We start from the raw sequence: 27,021 nt of genomic DNA on the forward strand, positions 1-27,021 counted from the left end.
TCAAATAGCTAATCTTTGGGCTGCTGCAATTATGCACCTGTCATTGTAGTATGGCCCTATTTTGTTGTGCAGATATAAAGTCAAGGATCAAATTGAAGGGGCAGCTAAGGCTTTCTTAACAAAATAAAAAAAATTCCTCCAGAGACAGTATCTGAAGAAGTGTGCATGCGCACGAAAGCTCATACCAATAACAAACTTAGTTGGTCCCTAAGGTGCTACTGGAAGGAATTTTTTTTATTTTGTTTCGACTATGGCAGACCAGCACTGCTACCTACCTGTAACTGAGGCTTTCTTAGATGTGGTTGGACTCCAACTCGCAGCAGCCCCAGCCAGCATGGCCATTGATCAGGGATGATGGGAGTTGTAGCCCAAAAACATCTGGAGGACCTCACATTAACCATCCAGCAAATAATAATATTACGCTGCCATCACATTTTCATATTTGGAAGAAGTACAAAGGGTAGGGTACAGGGTTGATAAAGGAACGTGAAGGCAAAATGAGTCTCCTTCATGCCTGCTGCACACACAAATCCTTGGACTGGATTCCTTCCACATGTGCACATTGCGAAGCAGGAGATTTTCTGCCCACCCCTATCCCCAGAGGGGGTATTGTACAGGCAACCCCATTTTCCTTGTTCAGATTGCTCCTTGTTGTATTGGGGCCAGCTGATGTGTTTGGAATGGAAATGCGAAGTCACAAAAGTACTCTAATCAAACATACTTTCAGTTTAATCATGGATTGAAAAGAGTTGCCTTAAACCCAACTGTCAGGGCTGCCGCCCAGTCCCAGCTCACATAGGACCAAGTCAGCCAGCGTTCAGTTTCAAAGAGTCTTTATTGGATTACAGGTTCCATTTCCAAACTGCAACGTGCAGCCCTACTTCTTCTAGGTCAGAACGACGAAGACCCGTCTGAGTCTCCGCCTCTAGCGCACCAGCTTAATACCCTAGCCTTGCTCCACCTCCTGCGCCTTTCCTTCCGTCTCTGGGTCCTCCTGCCCCCCTGGGTCTCTCCTTTCCTACTCTCTTCTGGCGCGGACCCCCCTGACCCTTCCGCCTCCTTGCGGCGGGCTTTGGGACTCGGTTCACTCTCTGGGCTGCTGGCTGCGCCAGCTTCCGTTACATTTGAACTTGGCGCGCGCGCCCAACTCTCCACTTTCCTCTTGATCGTTTCCTCGCTCCCCGAGGTGGGCGTGACTACTCCTGACTCATGCCCTCCCTCCTTCTGAAAGTCTCCGGAGCCCGATATCTGGTCCCCTTTCTCCCCGCTGCTCCCGGCTGGGAACGTGGGTCCCGATCTCCAACTGCTGCTTTCTGATCCCTCTCTGGACCCTTTTTCCTGGGGTGTCCCCCTGCTCTCCCCCCTTGCTCTGGCTGCTGGCGCTCCCTTCTGGGAATCCTCGGACTCGCTAGACAGGCTCGGTGATCTCGGGTCGTCATCCCCACTCATCCTTCCTTCGTATTCCTCCCCCTCGCTCTCTGTCTCCTCCCTTCTCTGCGTCTCTGCTCCTGAACCCCTGACATCCATCCCCCCCTCGAAGCCCCCCCTTCCCCCCTCCCCGCTTTCAAGGGTGGTTGGTGGGTGCTCCGTCATCACGGGAGTGAATGTCGGATACAGTTCGCTCCCCGTTGCTGGCCGCCAACTGAAGACCTCCGAGTCTTCCTCCCCGCGTTCGTCAACGGTGGTCTCCTCCGCCTCCATCTCGGTGCCGCCGTGCTCGAAACCAAGGTCCTCCCCGCAAACGTCCATGTCCGTCTCTGCGTCTGTCGCTGGACCTGGTGTCTCCTGCCACTTCCGGCGCCACTGCTCCTCTGGCCGATCGTCCCACCAATACGAGTTGTCGGACGCCGAACCCTCCGGTGACCCCTCTGGGGAACGTGTGCGCGGTGCGGGTTCCCCTTCCGAGTCGAAGCCATGGAACGTGCTGGAGGAAAGCGTGGGCGTGAACAACCAGTCGTCGAAGAAGCCCGCTGGCATAGGTCTGTGTGGGAAAAGGGCATGAAACTCATCCTTGAGCAGGGGTTCCTCCAAGGCGTAGTCCGGCACCCAGCTATTAGTACTGGCCCGGGTGCCCTCCCTTGCTAGTAGATATTCTACTCCGTCTTCCCCCCATCTGGAGTCCAAAATCTCCGTGACTTCGTTGATGGGGTCCTGCTGTGGCAATCTTCCCACCTCCGTCCGCTCCGGAGACTGACTCGGTGCCGTTCCTGGTTCCTGGAACCTGTGCGGTGCCCTGTAGGGAGTGAGCACCGACCTGTGGAACACCGGATGCATCCTGGAACCCTCTGGTAGCACCAGCCGGAAAGCCACCGGGTTGATCTGCGCTTCGACTCTGTATGGACCGAGTTGCTTGTGCCCTAGCTTCCTCTTGGCTAACGATCGGGTCGGCACCGCGTGGGCTGCCAACCAGACCCAGTCTCCCACTCGGATCTCCTCGCCAACTCGCCTGTGCTTGTCAGCTTGGACCTTGTATGCGTGCTTCGCCAGCTCCAGCTGCCGTCTGAGTTGATCGTGGACCTCTTGCAACTCAGATGCGAAAGCGTCCGCCGTCTGTGGTTCCCCTTCCCCCACTCTGTCCAGTCCCGGGAAGGTTCTGGGATTCCTCCCATTGTTGGCGAAGAACGGCGTCACCCCTGTGGATACGTGTTTCGTGTTGTTGTAGGCGAATTCGGCGAGCGGCAGGTAATCCACCCACGTCGCCGGCTGTTGATTGGCATAGCATCTCAGGTACTGCTGCATGATGGCATTGACCCTCTCCGCTTGCCCGTTGGTCTGCGGGTGCCTTGCCGATGTCAGGTTGATCTTGACGTTCAGGAAGCCCATCAGCTTTTGCCAGAAATTCGAGATGAACTGGCGTCCGCGGTCGGACAGTATAGACCGTGGCAGCCCGTGCACTTTGAACACGTGATCTATGAACAATTTGGCTGTTTGTTCTGCCGTGGCCACCTTCGCACACGGTATGAAATGTGCCATCTTGGTGAACAAGTCCACCACCACTAGTACAGCTGTCTTGCCTCTCGAGCTGGGTAGATCCGTGACAAAGTCCAGGGCCACCCTCTCCCATGGTTCAAACGGCGTTTGCAGCGGTTCCAGCAGTCCCGCCGGTGGTTTGTGCACCGGCTTGGCCCTCTGGCAGGTGTCGCACCTCGCGACGTAGTCCGCGACTTCCCCCCTCAGTCTGGGCCACCAAAAGTCTCTTGCGACCAATTCCACCGTTTTTTCTGTGCCAAAGTGCCCGGCCGTGGGTGCGTCGTGCAGCTGCTGCAGTACCCGGGCGCGAAGTTCGTCTCCCGGCACGTAGACGGCCCCTTTACGTAAGAGCAAGCCGTCTCGTATCTGGAACTCGTCGCCCTTCGCCGTGCCCCTGTGCACCTCTGCCATCTTCGCCTGCGCGAATGAGTCGTCCGTCAACGCCCTTCGCACCGCATCCAGGTCTACTGTGGCTGAAGCGCACGCCCACGCTGTTGGCGCGAAGATGTGCATGGCCGCCGCTGGCGTCGCCTCTTCGAGGTACTGCGGTTTTCGGGACAGGGCATCCGCCATGATGTTGGTGTCGCCCGGGACGTACTCAATTCGGAAATTGAAGTCAGCAAAGAACTCCGCCCAACGGATCTGCCTCTGGTTCAGGAACCGAGCCGTGCGCCAGTGCTCCAGATTCTTGTGGTCCGTGCAGACCTGCACCGTGTGCTTGGCGCCGATCAGGAAGTGCCTCCACGCCTTGAAAGCTGCATGAATGGCAAGCAGCTCCCTATCCCAGATGGTGTAGTTCTGCTCCGACTTGCTGAGCTTTCTGGAGTAGAACGCCCCCGGCCTCCAGACCCCCTGCGGGTCCTTCTGCAGCAGTACCGCTCCCACTGCTCTATCGGACGCGTCTGTCTCCACCCTCAGCGGTCTGCTGGGGTCGATATGCAGCAGTTGCTCTTCCGACGCGAAGAGACGCTTGAGTGTCTGAAAGGACCGCTCCGCCTGCTCCGTCCAGATGAATTTCTTTTTCTTGGAGCTTAGCGTGTCCGTAATAGCTGCCGTCTGCATCGCGAACCCCTTGATGAACTTGCGATAGAAATTGGCGAATCCGACAAACCTCTGGACCTCTTTCCGGTTGCGCGGGCTCTTCCAATCCAACACCGCACGAACCTTGGCGCTGTCCATGGCTAGCCCCTTGTCCGACAGCTTGTAACCCAAGAAATCCACCTCCGTCGTGTCGAACTGGCACTTCTCCAGTTTGGCGTACAGTCTATGCTGCTGCAGCCTCTTCAGCACCTCCCGAACGTCCTGGTCGTGTGCTTGCTGCGAGTCAGAGAATATCAGGATGTCATCCAGAAAGCAGACGCACTTCTTGTAGAGGAGTCCCGCCAACACGTGATGCATAAAAGCTTGAAAAACGTGGGAGCCATTTTGCAATCCAAAAGGCATAACTCTATATTCGTAGGTGCCCAGAGGCGTGAACATGGCTGTCTTCCACTCATCGCCCTCCCTCATACGGATGAGATTGTACGCTCCTCGCAGGTCCAACTTGGTGAACACGCGTCCCTTGCGCACCGTCGCCAGCAGGTCGTCAATCCTGGGCATAGGGAAATCGGAGGGCTTGGTCATTCTGTTTAAGAGGCGGTAATCCACGACCAATCTTTTTTGGGGCGTGTCCTTTTTCTTCACGAAGAAAACAGGACTGCCCCCTACTGCGCTGGACTCCCGGATGAAACCGCGCTGCAAATTGTGATCGATGAACTGTTTGAGTTCCTGTAGTTCGTCCTCAGACATGGAATATAGCTTCCCCTTCGGCAGCGTCGCCCCTGGCAGGAGGTCAATCTTGCAGTCATATTGCCTGTGCGGTGGTAGCTTGTCTGCCTCTTTCTCGCAGAAGACCTCCAGAAAGTCCGCGTATTTGTGGGGAACTGCTTGCAACGTTCCCAACTGCAGTTGTGAGTCCTCCTCCTCCCCCTCCTGCCTGAGCAGGATGCAGTGTTCTGCGCAGTAAGAGGAGCCGAAGATCAGCTGTCTCTGGTACCAAGCCAGCGTTGGACTGTGCCTGTCCAGCCAACTCATGCCCAACACAATGGGCGTGTCCGACAGTCGGGTGACATTAAAACTGATGACTTCCCTGTGGTTACCAAGTTGCATCACCATTGGTGGCGTCTGCTTCACCACCTGCCCCCCTAGCAACTCTCTGCCATCCACTGTGACGACTTGCAGGGGCAGAGTGGCAGGCAGCAGCTTTATAGCGTGCTGCTCCACAAAATCCTGTGCTATAAAGTCTGCGTTGCTTCCAGAATCCACAGAAAGCGGCACTTCGATGGTGACTCCATTGGGTAGCTGGAGAGACGCTGTGAGTTGCACTACTGGTTTGGGTGGGAGGGGGTCCGTGGGTTGCAATATCGCTGGGGACTGCTTCACTGATGCGTCTGGCTGGGCCCCAGTGCCTCTGTCTCCAGCCAGACATCGTCGTTTCCCTGCTGGGCTTCGCTGCATTGCGTGGCCACTTTCACCGTTGCGGAGGCTGCAGTGTGCTTGGAGCTCCTCTGGGGACACTCTTTCGCCAAGTGTTGAGGGCTCTCGCATATGTAACACTTCCTGGTCCCTCTAGGAGGTTTAGTCTTGACTGCTGTCGGTGCAGAGGCTCTGCTAGCTGACTGAGCCCTGGCGCCTCCCACTTCCATAGGTTCCACTCCCCCTCCTGGCGGAGGTGTGGATTGCGCACGCGCTGCTTCCCTTGGAACGAAAGAGAAACTTCTCGCTGCTTCGCGCCCTCCACGTCCTTCATCTCTGCACCATGGACGTTCTTCCAGCCTCACCCCCACAGTCAGCGCCCTTTGGACCACCTCCTGCGTGCTTCGGGGCCTCTCCCCCCTCGCAATTTCATCCTTCACAGCAGAGCTGAGACCCTCCCAGAACAGGTCCCTGACTGGGGGCGAGTCCCGGTCCCATTCCAATGCACTGACCAGCGCAAAAAAGCGGGCGTGGTACTGTCGGACGCTCGCCCTCCCTTGTTTCAGTCCATGAATCTCCCGTCGGGCAAGATCCACATCAATGGTAGACAAAAAACATGCATCCATCGCTTTGATAAAGGCATCTGCACTCTGAAGCGCCGGATCTTTATCCCTCCACAAATTGCGCAGCCACGCCTTCGCATCCCCATGCAAATGGGACAGTATAAACCCCACTTTCTCTTCCTCATCTCTAAAGTCTTTTGCCAGCAGTTGCAGTGCGCACATCACATCTGCTCGAAAGTTGGGGTACTGTTGTAAATTCCCATCGAAGTGAGCCACCAGCCCTCCTGCTCTCCGTGCCAACCCAACCCCCTCCGGTCTGGGTCCTGGCTGCCCATGCTTAACCCATGCTTCAAACCTGGCGTGGAGATCTCGGTAGGCGGCTGCCACATCCTCCTCCCTTTTCTTGGATGCCAGTACCTCCGCATTCAATTGGGTAACTGCCTGTTGCAGCGCTGAAACTTTCTCTGCTTCCGTCATCTTTGCCAACCGTCGTGAGCTTGCTCCCACACACCGATCCCCTCCTCCAGCTGCTTCTGTCTCCGCTGCGAGGTATCAGGTGTCAGAAGCTTGAGAGACGGGTCTTACTGTCAGGGCTGCCGCCCAGTCCCAGCTCACATAGGACCAAGTCAGCCAGCGTTCAGTTTCAAAGAGTCTTTATTGGATTACAGGTTCCATTTCCAAACTGCAACGTGCAGCCCTACTTCTTCTAGGTCAGAACGACGAAGACCCGTCTGAGTCTCCGCCTCTAGCGCACCAGCTTAATACCCTAGCCTTGCTCCACCTCCTGCGCCTTTCCTTCCGTCTCTGGGTCCTCCTGCCCCCCTGGGTCTCTCCTTTCCTACTCTCTTCTGGCGCGGACCCCCCTGACCCTTCCGCCTCCTTGCGGCGGGCTTTGGGACTCGGTTCACTCTCTGGGCTGCTGGCTGCGCCAGCTTCCGTTACATTTGAACTTGGCGCGCGCGCCCAACTCTCCACTTTCCTCTTGATCGTTTCCTCGCTCCCCGAGGTGGGCGTGACTACTCCTGACTCATGCCCTCCCTCCTTCTGAAAGTCTCCGGAGCCCGATATCTGGTCCCCTTTCTCCCCGCTGCTCCCGGCTGGGAACGTGGGTCCCGATCTCCAACTGCTGCTTTCTGATCCCTCTCTGGACCCTTTTTCCTGGGGTGTCCCCCTGCTCTCCCCCCTTGCTCTGGCTGCTGGCGCTCCCTTCTGGGAATCCTCGGACTCGCTAGACAGGCTCGGTGATCTCGGGTCGTCATCCCCACTCATCCTTCCTTCGTATTCCTCCCCCTCGCTCTCTGTCTCCTCCCTTCTCTGCGTCTCTGCTCCTGAACCCCTGACACCAACTAACAGTGAAGAGTGTTTGGGTTGGATACTGATGAAGGACTTTCTTCTGATAGGTTGTAGTTGATTTCTCCCTTATAGTCACTGTCCCCCTCGAGATGAATGCCAACAGCATGATATTTTTTATGTTTTCAGGAACAGCCATTGGAAATCTTGACACAAAGCAACCTATTTCATCTCAGGTCAAGTAGTTTATCACATTCGCTTTTTATGTGTAATACTGCTTGCTGAGAAAGTGTTCAGAACTTCCTCAGTTCACACAAATACTGCATTCATTTTGTAAAATTAAGATAGCACTTATCTCCCAGGCTCCTTTGTGTGTGTGTATTATTATTATTATTATTATTATTATTATTATTATTATTATTATTATTATTTTTAATGTAGCTTGAGAAATCCTACAAATGTCAGTGAAAGCTAGATTGCCAAATGATTACAGTGGATTTATGGGAGAGCTTTAAGGGTTAGATTTATACAGCTGCTTGTTAAATATTTTTCATCAGTATTATTTGCTGATATTAACTACTCCTTGCATTGGCTTTAGCAAAGTAATTTAGCATATGCTTAATTCAGTGAGATTTTGCATCCAATTTGTAGTCAATAATGGTAAAGAATATGTGTTGGAAAAGTCATGTAGTTTATCCACATGGAAAGAGGTAAGTGTATGATGTAGGCATTGGAATGGTCTTTCAAAAAGTTACTATTAGCATACATTTGGAATATAAAATAGAAATAATAGGCTTGGCTCAGAAGATGGGAACTATTTTTTAATGTTTACTGTTTTACTATGTTTAATATATGCTGTAAGCAGCCCAGAGAGGCTGGTGTATAGTAGTGGTAGTAGTAGTAGTAGTTGTTAAAGGCAATAAAAGGCTTGTAAACAAATCCAAGTTTTTAATCAGGAGGAAGTTACAGTAGCTTTGAAACTGCAAAGCTATACTGGAGAAGAGAGGCTAGGGAAGTCAATAGAAGGTTAATTTCAAAAGTACTATAGATCAAAATTTCATATGGAAAGAGTTAACCAGGCGTCTACATTACTCCTACTTTGAAAATTGCTGCTGTTCAAATTATTATTGTTATTATTAATATTATTATTTGCATATTCTAATATTCTAAAATGCTATGGGTAGTTGTAACTGCCAAGTAAAACCTGCATATGTCTTAACTATGAGAAATCACATCTTCCTGAAAGGTAACCAGATAGTCAGTATGAGATATTCTTGTTTCATAAGGAACATTTTTATTGCTTGTACTCAGTTCACTTGAAGCTTGGTGTCCTTATACTTGACCTGTTCCTTCTAATCCCCCACTGGGCTTCCAGTGCTGCATCAGGCAACTAAGAATCAGGAGACAGCCCCATACTTTCCTGCCTCCTTCAAATACATTTCCACCCCTGCCTCCAGTTTCACTGCCAAATGCACTCCCAGCCACATTTTTTGAATTCTGTGTGGCTGCTCATCTGACAGCTGAAGGTTGGAAGGTTCCTGGCACCCCACCAGCTTGGGCGGCACAGTCCCTGTCCCTTCAGCATTGGTATTTACCAATTTCAAGGCAAGAAGAAAGCACTTAATCCAGTGTTTCTCAAACTTCGATCTCCAGCTACACCTCCCTGCAGCAGGTCCTCCCTCTACCTGCTCTCATAAATCAAAACAGATACGTGCACAGATGCAAGGAGGTAGAGAACCAGAGCCATTATGAGGCAGGTGGGGGTAAACTTTGGCCCTCCAGATGTTGCTGAACTGTGCCTCACATCATCCCCAGAGAACATGGCCAAGGCTGATGGGAGTTGTTCTCCAACAACATCTGGAAGGTCAAAGGTTCCCCATACCTGCTATAAAGAAATCCTCCTCTCACTTTTACCACCTTTACCAGAAATTGTGATGTGGCAGCACTAGAAGAGGGGCACAGCAGTAGCAGCCTGTGGGGCTGTGTGGGTGAGACTGTGATGCTCTCCCACCTTTTGAACATGCCAGGTCACTGCTGCTTGTTGAGCAAGGCAGAGGGGCCAAGGCAGCAGCAGCAGCTCATTGTTGGCCCTGCAGCAGAGCCAATCCATTGCTCCCAGTCCTGCATCCACTCTGTGCCTGCCCTGTGCTGGCCTCCCACTTCCTTGCCCCCCTCCCCCTCTCAGTGAGTGGCAGTGAGCCAGAAAAGAACCTTAAAAACACACATGAGCAATAGTTCCTTCTTGTGGTGACATCTGACTGTGCGGTAAAAGCTGGAAGTTCCTTACCTTTATTCTGAAGATGGGAGGAGAAAACATGCAGCTCTGCATTACCTATCAATTAAGTATTTCTGACTGTCATGTAATATGTTTTCTTCTGGCTACAACTGAACCGATGACTTGGGTAACGTGATCTGAGCTCTCAACATGCAACCTGAAAATTAATGTCACTTAGACGTAAGGGTGACTCTCCATTGCCAAATCCAGGGGGAATGCAAAGACGTTCCAGGGATCCTTCAGTGTTGGCTGACCCCAGCACCACAGGCACAGCAAGAGATAAACACGTTAAGGTGGATTAAGGACAGTTTTCGTTTGTAACTGTGGAGACCTCATCTTGCAAATTAGTGGCATGAAAAGAAATGCAAGGCAGCAGTGGGGGTTTGGATATACGGAACACAAAAAATACTTCTTAAAGTCAACAACCAGCATTAAATTAATAGTCATTCTTAATTCCTATATGCAGAGCAATAAGTTCAGGAAGCAAACCATTATTTATTTATTTATTTATGCATGCCCTCTCAAGGACAGGGGCGGGAAACTTCTAGTCTGGCCCTCTAGGTCACACTGTCTGGTCCTTCGGACTTTTGCCAGGATGACACCACCACGCCCACAGCCTCGCCTTTCACTCTCTTTGGGGTTTTCTTGCCTGGCCTGAATGTGCCACTGAACTCTGATCATGTTTCTTGCTTGTCTGGATAGAGAAGGATGTGTGAGTGTGTAGCCTGCTGCAGAATGGAAACGTTTGCACTTATTGCTTTGCCTACTTTTGCCTCCGGCCCCTGTAAAGTTGCCCTGAAGGAATTGTGGCCCTTGGAGTGAAAATATTCTCTGCTCAAGGAAGAAGCACAGTTTTTTTTTCTGTTTTAAAGAAAATAACGGGTAGAGTTTTTTGCATGCTCAGCTTTGAATTTGTTAATAACAAGAAATAATGTTCATCATACTCTACCAAGAGAGAAATCTGTGTGGGGAAGCAAGCTTCTATATGTGGATTCTGTCACTCAGTTGGGAACCACATGTGCACACTGAAAGCAGATGTATCATTCGTTGTGTTTTCACACTCCTCAGCTCCACACTAGCCTGACTTGACATCATTGTGGAGGGGGAGGATGATGATGATGATTTATATACCACCCTATACCCAAAGGTCTTAGGGCGGTTCACAGAATAAAATAAAATCAAAGTATAAAACCATGCTGCCTCTGTTCCACTGGTTATCCTGGAAGCAAGAATTCAGGTTTCTTTTTGTGTAAACACTTATGTGTGTGTGCATAGGGACCTCTCCACATGATGAGGTTTCCTGCTTTCGCAGGTTATGCAGCCCTGCTGTGCAGACCCTTGGTGGATTCAGCTATATGGGGGGGGGTGTTCTACAGATGTGCTAATGAACATGGATTGATTAGAGCAGAGTTCACCATCACAGTAGCACTCTGCCCCCAAGCCATGCTCATTTTCCCCCTATTGAATGCTTGCAAGGCAATGTCAACCAAAAAAGAACTGTGGAAAAAAATGCAGCAATATTGTTTAAATGCAACATTGCCATACTTAATCATGAAAAGTATGTGCTCTGTGGTATAGCATGAAAGCACAAAAAATCAGGTTCCATCATCGATTTCTGCTTTCAGTTTCTGCGCTTGTAATAAAAGAGTCTGCTGCATTGCACAAAGTCTTCTCTGGCAGTAGATCGCCTCGCTTTCAAGTGTTTGACAGACACTGCTGCTGTGTCATGGTTACAGAGCTTCACTGGCTGATGTTGAATGCTAGAAAAAGACTCCTGCAATGCCTTTTTCTCCTCCTTGCAGTTGTGTTAAGTAGGGTGGTCTGGTTTCTTGATATTGAGGAGCCTGTAATATGCACCAGGATCTCCTTAAAGTATTTCTATATCTTTGTGTTCTGGGGTAAAATCCAGAGTACAATGAGCAGAGAATCAGTGTTGTTTTCTTATTTCTCTCAGTGGGAAGGGCTGTATTAGAAGTTTTTTAAAAGTTTGCAATCCCATTTTCAGCCTTAATTTGCCATTTCTAGATGCAATAATATGTGCATTAAGTGTGGTATAAGGTCAGAACAGCAAGACTGTCCCTTGCCCATGGTTTCACCTTCCTTCCTTTCTCACGGACAGGTTTACTTTACTGGGGTATTCAAAGTATTACCCTGGTGGAAGTGGACCAAGACAAATCCTCCAAGTGCCTTTTTGGCTCCACTAATGACAGGTCCAAACAAGCAAAAATTATTTTGTATCCTGTTTCACCCCCCCCCCCAAACCAGGAGTGTCTCCAGGTTTGGGAGGGGACCATAGCAACATGACCACTGAGGACGCCCACTTTCACCAGCAGAGTTCTGATTAGCGCTGGGCAGGGAACAATGATTTAAGTTTCCACAGTGCCCCGACATAACATTATTCTTTACCTTTCTTCTGGGAAACAGATCATTTGGCAAACTCCCTAACTGGGGACTCACAATTACATTTGCCTAACAGTGCATATACGTGCTCCTTGTGTGGTTGTGTTTTTTGAGCAATCTGCCCTTCAGTTATGTATGTGTGTGTGGGGGGGGGGGGTTAATAGCAACATTGTGAAATTAAGGCAGGTGTCACAAACACTTTTATGTTGTATTTTGTCTCAATGGGGAGGTTTATTGTTTTGTTTTTATTATGTATTTTGATCTTGTATTTTTATGCTGTGAACCACTATAAGATCTTTGGATGAAGGGCAATATACAAATCAGAAAGATAGGAAGGAAGGAAGGAAGGAAGGAAGGAAGGAAGGAAGGAAGGAAGGACGGAAGGACTTACTGGGACTTGCTTCTGAGTAAGCATGGATAGGATTGTGCTTCACATGGTGGTATACTTGGACAAATATTCTCTTGTCTGTACATATAGCAATGAAGCACTTTGAAGCACTTTGAAGCACTTTCTGAGCATTTATCTAAGTCTTTGATTGAGTAGCTGTGATACCACGGAAGAGATTAATGTTCTATCTGCTGGGAAACGAGGTCCATCTGACCAACATTATCCCTTTGTTAAGGAAGCAAAAGTCAATTGGAGCTGGGAGAAAACCCGTCACACAGGGTTGTTTTTTTGGGGTGGGGGCGTTGCGTTCTGTTGATAGAAAAGGGCAATGAAGTGGAGCCCTAAGGAATAATGGAGCACACAACACAAGCAAGCCAAGAAAATAGTAAATCTAACGCCTTAGGAGGCAAAATGGCTACAGAAGAGAAGATAGTAAGCTGTGCAGCTTGAACCTGAGGGAATGATGGGTGGAGGAGCAGAGGAATGAATCAGGGCTGGGAGTTGATGGTGGAAGGGATCAATGAGATTGGAGTGGCAAAAACCTTAAAGAAGAGCTGTGTGCTGTTGATCAAGGTGAGGGAAAAGAGATGGGAGATGCTTGCGGACAGCAACTATGAAGGGAGAGCTCAGGGCTGGGTTACCTTTAGCCACCCATTATTGGCTGTGCTTTCTGGGACTGATAAGACCTGGCGTCTAACAACAACTGGAATGTCACAGGTTCCCCATCCCTGGCTTAGATAGACACAGAAGAAAAGGACAAAGTTTGACCTAATTTGTTGTAATAACCAGCCAGATCTTAGTCTTTTGTTCTCTTGTGAATCAATTGAATCATGTGAAAAGCAAAGTATATTACCATAACTAGGCATTTTGACAAGATTATAACGGGTGTGAGTAACAGTAGTGGTGGTAATTTTTTATCTTTTGGATTCTGTTTTGTTTTATTATTTTTTACTGATCACTTATATTTCTACCTGGGGGAAAAATCATAGTTCTTTTTGGCTCAACTTAGACTGTGTTCTCACAAATTTTTGCTGCTCAGATCCACATTGAACCATTCAACCGGTTCAAACATTACTTCCATATATACACTTAATGCTGCCCCAATGTTGCCACGCTTCCTTGCTCCTTTTTTCCAGATGTCCACACATTAGCCAGATCTTTGCAGGTGCAGAACAGCTGTATGTGTATTGGTATCCTTTCAGATTTCCAGCTAAGGTACAGTAGTTGGGGGGCAATGACAGCGAAGTGCAACAGGGTTGAGGATATTTTGGGAAAGCATTGTTGAGAAATACTGGTCAAATATTTGATTATTGGCTTTCCATATGGTTACATGCACACCACAGCATGTAGTAAATAATCTGTATTAGAATAGGGATGCCCAAAATAGGAGTGCAAATTATTGGAACTGAAACTTCAGTAACATAAATATGCAGGTTCTTTCTTTGGTCATACTTGTGCTGTGTACCTTTGAAGAAGAAATGTAATTGTATCCTCTTGCTTATTTTCGCAGTCTGACAGCAATGCAAGCTTCCTCAGAGCTGCCAGGGCTGGCAATCTGGACAAAGTTGTGGAATATCTGAAGGGAGGAATAGACATCAATACATGTAATCAGGTAAGTGGCTCATGATTTACAGATTTTGGCATAATATGCAAGTGGGAACTGCAGAGGAACTGGGTAGAAGGAAGAAGAGAAGGAGTGTTTTTTTCTTTTGCTGGCCTTTCCTTCCCCCTACATTGAATTGAGTGCTAAAGGTGGGGTGGAAAGATATTCCTGTGAGACACACACACACACACACACACACACACACACACACACTTTTCACTGTTTTATCTACAATTTTATTATGTGAACTGTTAAACAAACAAACAAAAAACAAACAAACAAATATAGTTTTTATTGATTTCCAACGTATAACAACAAAAAGAGAAAGAAAAAATCCCAATTTAGCTCAGTCTCCAGTCCAGGACAGATCAGTCTATTTAAGTTTGCCAAAGCCCAGTCTGTGATTTCAGTGGCTGCCATTATTCGTGGTTATCAGGAAAGGAACATTTAAATAGAGTCTCTGTATGTTTTGACTGCATAGTTAATGAGTACTATAAACATGATAAATAACAATAAAAGGTGGCCGCTCGCTTTCCATTTACATGGAGATTAATAGTAGATCAATAGCTCAGAATAGGCTTAAATTAGTTAACAGGCAGTTCTTCTTATAGAGAAATTTCCTTTTGACTCCATCCATATTCTGATCGCAAGCAAGATAGAACACTTGGGTCTCTCCTTAAAAAAAGATTTTAAGCATGTTAGCAACTTTGCATCCTGTGAGTCTTATCTCTCCTACAATTATAATCTCTTGATTTTGCAGAGGAAAGGTAAAAGCCAGAACTCTCAAGATTATTATTATGCCTCTCGTACGTCAGTAGGAAGGGAAGCGGTCAACTTTTATCAAATGCTTAAACAGCTCCTGTTATGTTTGCCCACTCAGATATTCTAGATTGAGAGATTCCCCCACCCCCGAATTTAATTCCCCTAGTAGATATGAACCTACTCCTCTTCAATCAAAATTTCAAGGGCAGTAGTATACATTGGCAGGGACATATTTTATTGATTTTTATGGAAATTGGGAAGCTTCTGTTTTGCTCTTGGACATGGTGTGTCCCTTTTGCTTTCTACAAATCAAGTGTATCTTCCTCCACAATGCACCTGGTGTTCAGTGATCCCATGTGCGGAAGTCTGAGGTTTCCCTTGCTATTTCTGTGTAGCATCAGGCAGCAAGTAAACACTTCGTAGGGTATTTTTAGAGGGGAGCTTAATGTGTGTTGGAGCAGATAGAATCAAGTAGCTAATGGACATCTGCAGTAACCAGAACTGCTCAAATGCAAACTAGTTTGTTTCATACTGGTAACAGCCTCAGCGCATGCAAAGGATCATACATTTGCTTCATTTCAAATCTATACAAGTGAATTGAGAAAGAAAAAATAGTTTTTTAAAAAAAAAACCCCGATATGGGGATTAACATCTTAAGTACCGTATTTTTTGCTCTATAGGATGCACCCGACCATAGGACGCACCTTGTTTTAGAGGGGGAGAACAAGAAAAAAAATTCTCCCCCTCTCTGCTCAGCGCCCCTTCAGTGAAGCGGCAGGAGAAACGGAGCCCCTTTCATTTCTCCTCTCGTTTCGCTGAAGGGGCGCTGCGCAGCTCTCCCTCTCTGCTGAAGCCGGGAGAGTCTTGCTCTCCCGGCTTCAGCGAAAGGAACCTGAAGCTTTTGGAGCGCTGCGCGAGTTCCCGCTGCACTCCAAAGGCTTCAGGCGGCTATCCCTGAAGCCTGGAGAGCGAGAGGGGTTGGTGCGCACCAACCCCTCTCGCTCTCCAGGCTTCAGCGGAAGCAACACATAGCCTCCGGAGCGTGGAGGTAGCGCTCCCTCTGCGCTTTGGAGGCTTCGCGTTGCTATCGCTGAAGCCAAGGAGCCTGCATTCGCTCCATAGGACACACACACATTTCCCCTTAATTTTTGGAGGGGGAAAAGTGCGTCCTATAGAGCGAAAAATGCAGTATGTTTACGTGGGAGTAGCCCATACAAAGTTCAGTGGGAGTTACTCCCCATTGTTATGTTAGCTGATCTGAGATATTTTATCTGAAGAGAATTGTGTTTGCTATATGGATATGACATACCAGTACTATGATCAGGTGAGCACTTGGTCAATGTTCTTTGTATGGATCAAACTGGGTGTATGATCCATGTCATGCAGCAGCTTCCAACTATAATCATTCCAGAAGAGCCACTTCAATTTTGCCAAGATCAAGCACTGTAGTGCAGCTGATGTGATGTTACTTTAGGCCTGGGACCAGGGGGTCAAAGCTGTATGCTCTCTTTGTCAAACACAATTTTTGATGTTCAGAGAGGATGAGTTGTTAAAATAATTGTTTGCCATGTTTAATGTGTTTTCACACTTTCTCAGTCTGTGTGTAAGTAGAAGTTATTGATGTGTATTTTGTCCCTGTCTAATTACATAATATCCACTTCCCCTCTGTACTCTTATCTATAATTCTCTAGTTACCAAATCTCACATTTGCTACATTTTTGATTGAAAATACATTTGAAAAAGGATATAATAGCAAATGTCTTGACTTTCCAAACAGCCTACTTGCTTTATCCTTAAAGCAAACAGATACTTCATTAATGCTTATTCTGAAGAAACACTAGGCAATCGTATATTCTTAGTTTTATTCTCATTTTCTTACAGATAATAGGATGGATGTAAAACAGGAATAGCTTTAAACAATTTCAGGGCTGCTTTGCCATGAGGGCTATGTTTTACCTCCACTGCCTGAGGCAATATGCCTCATTATTTATACCCTTTGTTGAGAATCACACTTGGGGATAGTCCTGTTTCACTAGGGTCCTGCCTATGTGCTTTCCATAAGTATATTGTACACTTCTTAATGGCTTCATGCTATGAAGTGGTTTTAAATTTGTTAAATAAAAAATAAAATAAAATCTGGTTAGCCACTCTGTGAATAGATTACTGGACTAAATGGGCCTCTGACCTGATCCAGCAGAGCTTTTCTTATGTTCATATTCTTCCATGTGTCTGAAGAAAAACTGATCCTGCAGATAGCTCAGTCTGGACAGCATGAGACTCTTAATCTCAGGGTTGTGGGTTGAAGCCATACATTGGGCAAAAGATTTGGACTAGATGACTCTTGTGGTCCCTTCCAACTCTACAATTCTATGATTCTTCACTTTTTTGCTGTGATTGAAGGTATCTGATAAAATAGCATGGCATTTGTAAAATCTCAGATATGGATAGGGTAAGCCTTGATATAGGCTTTTTATCTAAACTAGCAACCTTATTTGCTGTTATTTTTTTAATATGGGGAAGGGAATCCCTGGTTGTTTCTGCAAAGCACTGGTACCACTTTTCCTAGGTCACTCACAGAGCAGCGTGCCCTTGTAATTAAATTGCAAACTCCTCCCACATCTGATCACCTGAAGAACTGACATTGTTTACAGATGGAATTACTCCATGGCAACAGAGATGCTAGGAAATAATCACTGCTTAGTCATGATGCACTTGTCCTCACTTGGAACCACTTTCAACCATGGATTGAGTCCTGGGTTGTATAAACAAATACAGGGCTAAAGTTAGTTAAGAGGGTGCTGTATCTAAGATAAAAGTGATCACGTGAAAAAGCCTGCCATTAGCCAAACTCTGCTCTTTTCTTTTCTCTTCCTTCCATCATTTTCTCCTTCCCTTTCTGTAGGTTCATGGCACTTTTTTTTTTTTGTAGAATCTAGAGTGGGCTCTTCATTGAAAGGCTCATAGAACATTGAACCTTGTGTTCTGCTGCTGAAAGACTTTATTATTATTATTATTATGCCCAGACCTCCAGAATAGACCGGTGGATAATGGGGAAATCAACATGAGTCTTTCCCTCTGTGGTTTTCTGCTGCCTTGATCCATTTAATCAGATAAAACAGCATTTGGTTCCCAGCCAGCCTCTTTTCTAAATAGGTTGGATTGTGCCCAGCTGACCTTTTGCTGTTTCCACTGATCATTAAAACTGAATAGATCCTTTAATGTAATCTGTACAGTATTGTGTCAATTCATTTAATGCTGAATTCCAAGGTCTATAGTTGTAAGTAAATCTCCTAGATTTCCTGTTTTAGCCAGGTGTGCTAGTAAGGCATTTGGGAGATCCTAAGTAGGCTAGCTTTATTTATTCGTACTTATTTATTAAAATATTTTATCCCATGTGGAAGTAGGTTTCCATAGAAATTAACTGGACCTACTTCAAAATAAATAAATATCTTTTGAATATTTTAAAATATCTGTTTTTATTCATACTTCTATTGTTTTCTTTTATATTTTTCTGAACAGCTTAGATGTTTCCTTACAAACAAGGCTCATACTGACCAAAAAGAAGGCCTATTTGCTCCTATCCCTTTAACAATAGTTTAATTTTCAGAAATCAGCTGGTTAAGCTTTTGACAGCATGGGAATTATCACCTCCTAATGTATGTGCATTAAGCTGCATATATTACAGTGACCGGTTGACCAAGTGCAAGGAGATTGAGGATCCAGAATCCCTTAACATACTATGGCACCTAGAATTCTTTCAGGAAAGAAATGTACTTTATTGGGCTTTATAGTGTGCATGTAGCCTTTAGGCCTCTGCTTGTATGGTGGAGTTATTCATTACTGGGAGTGGGGATTATTTGAATGATTTTTTGGAATAAAACTTTTGTTTGACCCAGAAGTGGTTATATTAGGATTTTGCAAGATCAAGCAGATAAAATAATAAACATCTCTCACTTGGAATCTATTTATAGTAGCCAGAAAAACTATGACAAAGTTCTGGATATTTAGGTATACTCTGGGACAGTCAGAGTGGTTTACTGCTATATAAATAAAGAAAGTAATAACAGTTGTTGGATATACTAAAGCCATTTCATTTTCATTGGGTGCGAATAAAGTGGCTGCTTTTGGCAGCTAGAATTTAAATATCCATGTTTGAGAAATTATCTGATTTCTTATTTGTTTACAAAGACCACCCCTTTAAGTCTACGTATCTGATAGAGCAGGTGTTGTTTTATTTTAAGAATTGTTTATGTACTCTGCTGTAGAACTGAGCGGATAGTACCGTATTTTTCGCTCCATAAGGCACACTTTTTCCCTAAAAAGTAAGGGGAAATGTGTGTGCATCTTATGGAGTGAATGCAGGCTGCGCAGCTATCACTGAAGCTAGCACAGCAAGAGTGAGAGCTGCACAGTGCCTCTTGTTCTACTGGCTTCCCAGTGAAGCGGGAGGAGGAATGGAAGGGAGCCCTTACGGAGCCCCTTCTGTTCCTCCTCCTGCTTCGCTGAAGAGGCGCTGCGCAGCTATCGCTGAAGCCAGCACAGCAAGAGGGAGAGCTGCGCAGCGCCTCTTGTTCTGCTGGCTTCAGCGATAGCTGCGCAGCTTGCTCTGGCTTTTCAGCGAGGTGGGGGAAAGGATGGAGGGCAGCCCGTCAGTCCCTTCTCCCTCCTCCCGGAAAAGCCAACAAGAGCCGCACCAAGCGAGCGTGCCTACGGCTCTTGCTGGCTTTTCTTGTTTTCCTCCTCTAAAAACTAGGTGCGTCTTATGGTCGGGTGCATCTTATAGAGCAAAAAAGACGGTGAATAGTTTTAACAAACAAATATGTGAAGTGGGCAAGCCAGGTAACTCTGAGCACAGGGAGGGCCAAGAAGACTTTTCAACACTTGAATGGACAGAAGTGAGAGAAACCCCATCCAATTCTTGTTTTATATACTGCACTCAGAGGTTCACTTCAAGTAGACTTTGGGAGGTTTAAATGAGGGTGCTACTATGTAGACTCCTTTGAACTTCCTGAAACCTACCCATTTTGAGATCAGTACATCAGTGGGATTGGGAGAGGTCATAGAGATTAGAAATCAGTCCAACTTTGTGTTTGCTAGGCAGCTTCCTTTGTGTGTCCCCCACACTCCCATGGGAAATGGGTGGGCAGAATCTATGAGATTTCAAAGGTATCTCCTTCTGTGACTCAAAATTTCTTACTGTATTTACAAATGTTGAGAGAGATGTGTAGGTGCTTGTGTGGTGGACGTGGTGGATGGCCCGACCACGCATGCTTTGGATGTTGGACCTGGAGCTTCATATGTGAAGGGGATGAGACAGCAGCCCAGTCTCTGACTGGCAGTGGCTGTGCCAGCTGAGAACTTTTTAGCTGCTGATGTCCGTGATTGCAGCTAAGATTTTCTGTATTCAAAGCCTGTGCTATACCACTAGGGTTATACCTCTTTAAGAGGGGCCAAATGGGAAGTTTATTTTTTATTTTTTCCTTGCAGAATGGACTCAATGCTCTACACCTGGCTGCCAAAGAAGGCCACGTGGGGCTGGTTCAGGAATTGCTGGAAAGAGGTTCTGCAGTGGACTCTGCTACTAAGGTAATATATTCACTGTATCATTATATATAAATGGTTTACAGACACTGAAATAGAGCAAGGGAAGACAATGTGGTTGGACTACAGCTTTGATCAGTGACATGGTCAGGTTAGGGATGATGGGAGCTGTAGTACAGTAATGTTTCCTTATTTAGAGCATTTGTATCCGGCTCTTCAGCCAAAAAGGCTCCCTGAGTGGTTTGCAAACAGTCAATTAAAACAAGACAGTCTTTGTCTGAAGGCTTGCAATCTAATATAAAAACACAATAGACAAGGGAAAGGGGGCAGGGAGAGGGAAAGAGACATTGTGAGAGCACCACAGCCATCTATGATTCTGTGATTCTATTCCTGAAACAGACTAATGATGAACATTATTTGTTTCAACTCTGCATTAAGATCCATTAGGCAGTGTTTATGAAACATGTGCTGAAACTCCTAAGTATATGTCTCACACAGCTTCCACCTGACAACAGCACTGTACTCTGTCCTTCCTCATTAACGTCGGCTATGCATGCCTCAAGAATGCAAGCACACACTTTCCATCGACCTCTGCAATCCCTACCAAACTCACACCAACCCTCCCTTGGTACACCTGTTGGCTTCAAAGTAAAAACACAGGAGAACTGAAGAACCTTCTCCTATACTATATAATCACAGAGATGAGAAAGTGTTGGATCCAGACTTGGTCTCTATGAACAGATGGGCTTTGGACTGATTTGAAGGTCACATGCCTGTTGTGTCTTCCTCATGCCACCCTGCCAACACCCCCCCCCCCCGAAAAATGCTCCTGGGTCTATGGCCCCAGCAGCCCCTTCCCACGCTACGCTACTGCCTGGAGGGCCTCATTCTCTCCCCCCCCCCCAGGTCTGAGGTTTCCTATGTAAGCAATACTGAGGGCCAATGGTCTGACTGTGTATAAGGAGTTTCCTGTGTTCCCATGAAAACTGCTCCCTTTTCATGCAAGTAGAAAGTAATTTCATATTAGTCTTTAGGATTTTTTTTGGTTGAGAATAATTTCCTTTGGTGTTAATAGCTGGCAGCATGAGACAAAACTAGTTGAAGGGATGCAGCTTTATTGCTTTGCTTGTCCTCCCTTCTATCCCTGTGAATATTCTAGAATTATCAGGTTTATCAAAATTGGTCTGCATAACCGAAGGGCAGTGCATAGCAAGAACATGGTGGTATTATATATATACCATGAGTCAAAGTATTTAAATAAGAGGCCCCCAAATTATGGATCTCTCTAGCTAAAAAAAAAAAAAGGCCAAAAACATTTTTCTCTAAGAAATATTTGTGTAGCCTTAATCCTAGGAGGTTTATTATAAATGAAGAGAAAGTTATTGAATAGTTTTAATGTAAGAATGCTAAAGTTTCAACTGATGTTATGAATGTGAATGAGAACTGAAAGCTGCTTTGAACCCTGGGTTTTGGGCAAATCTGTCTGAATAAATTATTATTACTATCATTATCTTTTATCAAACAGAAAGGCAATACTGCATTGCATATTGCATCCTTGGCTGGGCAGGCTGAAGTTGTCAAAGTTCTAGTGAAGGAAGGAGCCAATATTAATGCACAATCTCAGGTATGTTTGGCATTTTCTGCTTTATAAAAACGCAATGTTGTATAAAGTGCTCTAAGCCTTAAGTTGCCAAATCTGACTCAAGGTTAATTGGTCACACACAGTGAAGTGCCCAAATTATTCAGCACAGTGGGACATATTGAAACCTCACCAGCAGCTGGAGCGCAGCAGCTAAATCAGATATTTTGCAAATCAGGCTCATTAGCAATGGAAAGGCATCTCTCAGTCTTCAGATTATGAAATTATAAACTTTGAGGCGTGGAATTCAGTGAGGAGCCGTATAGGTAACATAAACTGAATTCCAATATTCTTGAAGCCATCTTTTTATGCTTCTCCAAATATATCTTTTTCACTCTTGTATATTTTCAAATAAGGATGTAGTACTATTGATTCTCAGCATGCAACAATACATTTTCTGCCCTCTAGAATCTATATAATTGATTTTGAAACTGTGTTCCTGGAAACTCTTTTAAGTTTGAAGATTTTCTCATTGGGGTCACTTGTGCATTCTAGGTCATATTCTCAGTTTACATGGGGCAGTGGTCAGACTGACTTCTTCCGGTTGTTGCACCACACAAAATTAGAGTGCACCCTAAGTATGTCCTAGAATACTCTGCAGCACCCAAGGGTTCCTTGGCACGACGTTGGTATGGGAAAGCAACATGGACAAGCTCATCTTATCTCAATTTGAAATAAGAATGGTTCTTTCTAAGCTTCTTCACAAAGAGAATCTTAGGGGGTAGAAATGACCCTTTCCAAATGCTTTCCATGGCCTCAGAATATGGCACAATGTTGTATCTTGAGGTAGACATAGATGAAATACATAGAGGAAATACATAGAGGAAATACGTAGAAAGGACCTTCAGCACTCCCTTGTGGGCCTTCCTAGCCTGAGAGTGTAGATTCCTTCATCCCTTCTACAGCTGGCTACTGCAGAGTTAGACAAGAGTCCTTTGAGTCAGCACAGCCATCTTCTCAGTGAGGTGGGCCCAACTGCAGTGCTAGTCAACCTACAAAAAGGTCTCAAATGGCCCTGGCTCTGGGCTGAGATAGCATCTTCCACACCCCAGCTGTCACAACTGCCAAGGGTCTGAGCTGCTTTAGGAGAACTGCCTTCACTCTGCCTAGACCTGACTTGACCTATGCCTGATCTTCACTTCAACTCTTTGTTGTCTCCACTTTCCCTATGCGCTTCAAGCCCCAACACAACAGCATAACACAATAATGCTTATTCCCTGCAACTAGTGTCTCTCCTCCCTCACCTCGCCAGCCCTGCCATTTAGTTTCCTTTCCCCAAAACCTACAGTAATAACCAGTGGAGATTTGTGTGAAGGAGAGAGCAGCTATTCAGACTTTCATTAGCCTTGAATACCTAACAGCTGAGCAGATTCTATCACAAAGGTCTGTGGGAATTATAGTTTGTCAGAATGCATGTCCAACTGCAATTCCCAGGGATCTTTGCATTGGGAGCCTTACACTGAGAACATTTTCAGGCATAATGCTGGCCTGTGACATAAACCTTTCTATTGCATGCACACCATCCAATGCTGCACGTGAAAGGTAAGTTTTTTGGGTGGGGAAAGGCAGGCTCACCTGACGCCTTCATTAGATAGCTTTAGGTGCCAGGCAAAAACATTTCTCTTCAACCAGGCATTTGGCTGATTAACACTCCATGGCTTTTTCAATGCGTTTGTGGAAGGAGTGGTATTGGTTTTCCTTCATGTATTTTGTATTCTCATTTTGTATCTTTCTGCTGTGAACTGCCCTGGGATCTTTGGATGAAGGGCAGTATACTAATACAATAATGAAATAATGATGATGATGATGATGATGTAATAGTTTGAAATGGCCTGATCTAGATGCTATACTCCTAATAGGAGTATAGCATCTAGATCAAGGGAAGTAATAGTGCCACTGTATTCTGCTCTGGTCAGACCTCACCTGGAGTACTGTGTCCAGTTCTGGGCACCACAGTTCAAGAAGGACACTGACAAACTGGAACGTGTCCAGAGGAGGGCAACCAAAATGGTCAAAGGCCTGGAAACGATGCCTTATGAGGAACGGCTAAGGGAGCTGGGCATGTTTAGGCTGGAGAAGAGGAGGTTAAGGGGTGATATGATAGCCATGTTCAAATATATAAAAGGATGTCACATAGAGGAGGGAGAAAGGTTGTTTTCTGCTGCTCCAGAGAAGCGGACACGGAGCAATGGATCCAAACTACAAGAAAGAAGATTCCACCTAAACATTAGGAAGAACTTCCTGACAGTAAGAGCTGTTTGACAGTGGAATTTGCTGCCAAGGAGTGTGGTGGAGTCTCCTTCTCTGGAGGTCTTTAAGCAGAGGCTTGACAACCATATGTCAGGAGTGCTCTGATGGTGTTTCCTGCTTGGCAGGGGGTTGGACTCGATGGCCCTTGTGGTCTCTTCCAACTCTATGATTCTATGATTCTATTCTATGAACTTACCAGTATTTATTTGGCTCAGGTTCTGAACACCTAGCTATTTTGGAATGGGGTGGGCCATTCCTTTCTAAATTCTGCCTCTATCTAAAACTTAGTAACCGGCTATTAAAGCAGAAAATCTGAATATCATTGATGTAGATGATGGTTTGGATTCAGTAGAAGTCTAAAAATCATTGATGTAATTGATATATTGTGTTCTGATTCTGGGCTGTATAAATTTCAAATTTTACCATGCTGCATTAATTTCCCTTTCTTTTGCCAAAGAGCAGCATTACTCTGTCACAATGCAAGCTGATACTTGAAGGTTGGGAGAAATCGGTGCATACAAAGGGACGCAGTGGATTGTGGCCTTTGTGTACATGCAGAAAGCCCTTTGAATGGAATGAAACTCTGCAAGAAGACCATTCATTTCAATAGGGCTTGTGAGTTGTGCACTTGGTCATTAATTTAGCAATAAAATAAAAATAAAAATAAAAAATGTGGTCCCAAACATACTAAATCTGTAGTCAGGTTCAGTGCTTAATATTAATGAACAATGGTTATTCACAAGCCGCAACTGCAAGGCACCCTCTGGAATAATGCTCTTTTCTCTTTTACATAGAAGGAAATGCCGCAGTATCTCAGGCAGGAGTCTTTGATCTATTTTGGTAGCTGCTGACTCACAGCATCCAACAGAAAAGGCTTCAGAAAGGGAAAGGGTAGAAGGAATTTGCAAATCACAAAATTAAAGGTCATCTGTAGTCAGATGGAACTGTTTAATCTGTGTGTGACACCACTGAAGTTCACTGCACTAAGGGCCCCCAAGCTATATACAGTTAGGTGATTTTAAATATATATACATATTTTTACAACCACCCATACCCATGCAGTTTTATAATATGTGTGATGGAGTTAGACCTTCTCCTGTATCCTATAGTAATGCCACATTGTTGATGCTGTTGCATTTTGTAAATTGGCAATAACAAGCAGAGACCCACCTGAAATCATAGCTGTGAGGCGGGGAGTGGGGTTGCCCATAATTTATTCTCTGTGCCCTTGTTCTGTCTCTTACACACTCCATATGCTCCTTTATTTGTCTTATACATGCCTTCATTCACATACATTACTCTTAGATATAAAGGTAAAGGTAAAGGACTCCTGACAGTTAACCTCTGAACGACTCTGGGGTTGCAGCGCTCATCTCGCTTTACTGACCGAGGGAGCCGACGTTGGTCTGCAGACAGTTTTTCCAGGTCATGTGTCCAGCATGACTAAGCCGCTTCTGGCGAAACCAAAGCAGCATATAGATACTCACATATGCCACTATAATATATCCTGGATAGCTCAGTTGGTTACAGTGTGGTGCTGATAACACCCAGTTTGCAGGTCCAATCCCTGTATGGCACAGCTGTGTATTCCTGCGTTGCAGGGAGTTGGTCTAAATGATCCTCAGGGTTCCTTCCAACTCTACATTTCTATGATTCTATGAATCACAGGATCTATATATGTATTACTGCAATGTTGGGACATGGGTGGTGCTGTGGGTTAAACCACAGAGCCTAGGACTTGCCAATCAGAAGGTCGGCGGTTTGAATCCTCACGACGGGGTGAGCTCCTGTTGCTTGGTCCCTACTCCTGCCAACTTAGCAGTTCAAAAGCATGTCAAAGTGCAAGTAGATAAATAGGTACCGCTCTGGCGGGAAGGTAAACGGCGTTTCCATGCTCTGCTCTGGCTCGCCAGAAGCAGCTTAGTTATGTTGGCCACGTGACCCGGAAGCTGTACGCCGGCTCCCTCGGCCAGTAAAGCGAGATGAGCGCTGCAACCCCAGAGTCTGTCACGACTGGACCTAGTGGTCAGGGGTCCCTTTACCTTTTAATGTGGGAGAAGAATGTTTGGCTTACAAAAAATAATTTTATACATTGCATAATTTGAGTCTATCTGATGGTGTAAAGAATGTGCTTTTTCTTTCTACATTAGCTGGGCATCTTGCAAAATTGTTAAGAACTCAGTAAGCCTGAGGTCACACTTGCTGTGAATTGCATGGTGGCTTTGTCAGTCATAGGGTTGGCTGAACTATAGGACTAGCCCAGTACTGTGTTTTAGTATAAAGCTGCAATAGGAGGTGGTTTATTTAGATATATAGCCATATTATGAACCCCATTGGTTCACAGCAGGCAGCAGTACTGCATCATAAGGAAGAAGGAAAAAACAATTTCTTGAACAGAAGATTCACAGTGCATATTACAGTGACAAAGGAAGTGAGTACCAAGAAACAGAATAGAACAGCATGAATCATATGTTTCCCTTTAATTTCCCCCTGATATTTTAGCTCTCAGCAGTTCTTATTTAAGTCCACCAGCTAACCCATAGTTGGTGGGGGAGAATATCTCTGGTTAAAACCAAAGAAGCAAAGTGAAATGGAGGAATGGGAATTGAGGGAAGTGGGAGCCCAGGGACCTTTACTAATCCCAATTAATATTCTCCGAAGCCTCTTTAAAAACAGGTAACCAACCAACCTATGCCTGTTTTCTTGGCTCTGCTGAGACCTGTACCCCATACCAAATCCTTTACCCATTAAGATAATGTCTGTATAAAATAATTGTAATTACATTTGTCAGTCATGTCATACAAAATAAAATGTCTCAATATATATGATGAAGAAAGAGAAGGTATGAAATTATATATTACACCCATGACAATGCTCAGGGTTTTT

General features: G+C 45.8%; 1 protein-coding gene and 1 long non-coding RNA gene across 23 annotated transcripts in view; one reads left to right on the forward strand and one right to left on the reverse strand.

The window, feature by feature from the left end:
• ANK2 (ankyrin 2) overlaps window positions 1-27,021 on the forward strand; it is a 322,811-nt gene that overhangs the window by 178,872 nt on the left and 116,918 nt on the right. For all 22 annotated transcript variants that reach the window (XM_083459163.1, XM_083459168.1, XM_083459178.1 and 19 more), the window contains 3 exons: window positions 13,851-13,952; window positions 20,193-20,291; window positions 21,772-21,870. In XM_083459163.1, the coding sequence (XP_083315289.1) occupies window positions 13,851-13,952; window positions 20,193-20,291; window positions 21,772-21,870 (300 nt within the window). The remainder of the gene's footprint in view (window positions 1-13,850; window positions 13,953-20,192; window positions 20,292-21,771; window positions 21,871-27,021) is intronic.
• LOC310686187 lies at window positions 15,420-15,890 on the reverse strand. The gene is made up of 2 exons (XR_014515754.1): window positions 15,732-15,890; window positions 15,420-15,597 (listed from the first exon to the last, which is right to left on the reverse strand). It is a non-coding gene; the product is annotated as an uncharacterized lncRNA (long non-coding RNA).

Source organism: Podarcis liolepis (genome assembly GCF_965112155.1).
Source record: "Podarcis liolepis genome assembly, chromosome: 9".
Classification (NCBI taxonomy): Eukaryota; Metazoa; Chordata; class Lepidosauria; order Squamata; family Lacertidae; genus Podarcis; species Podarcis liolepis.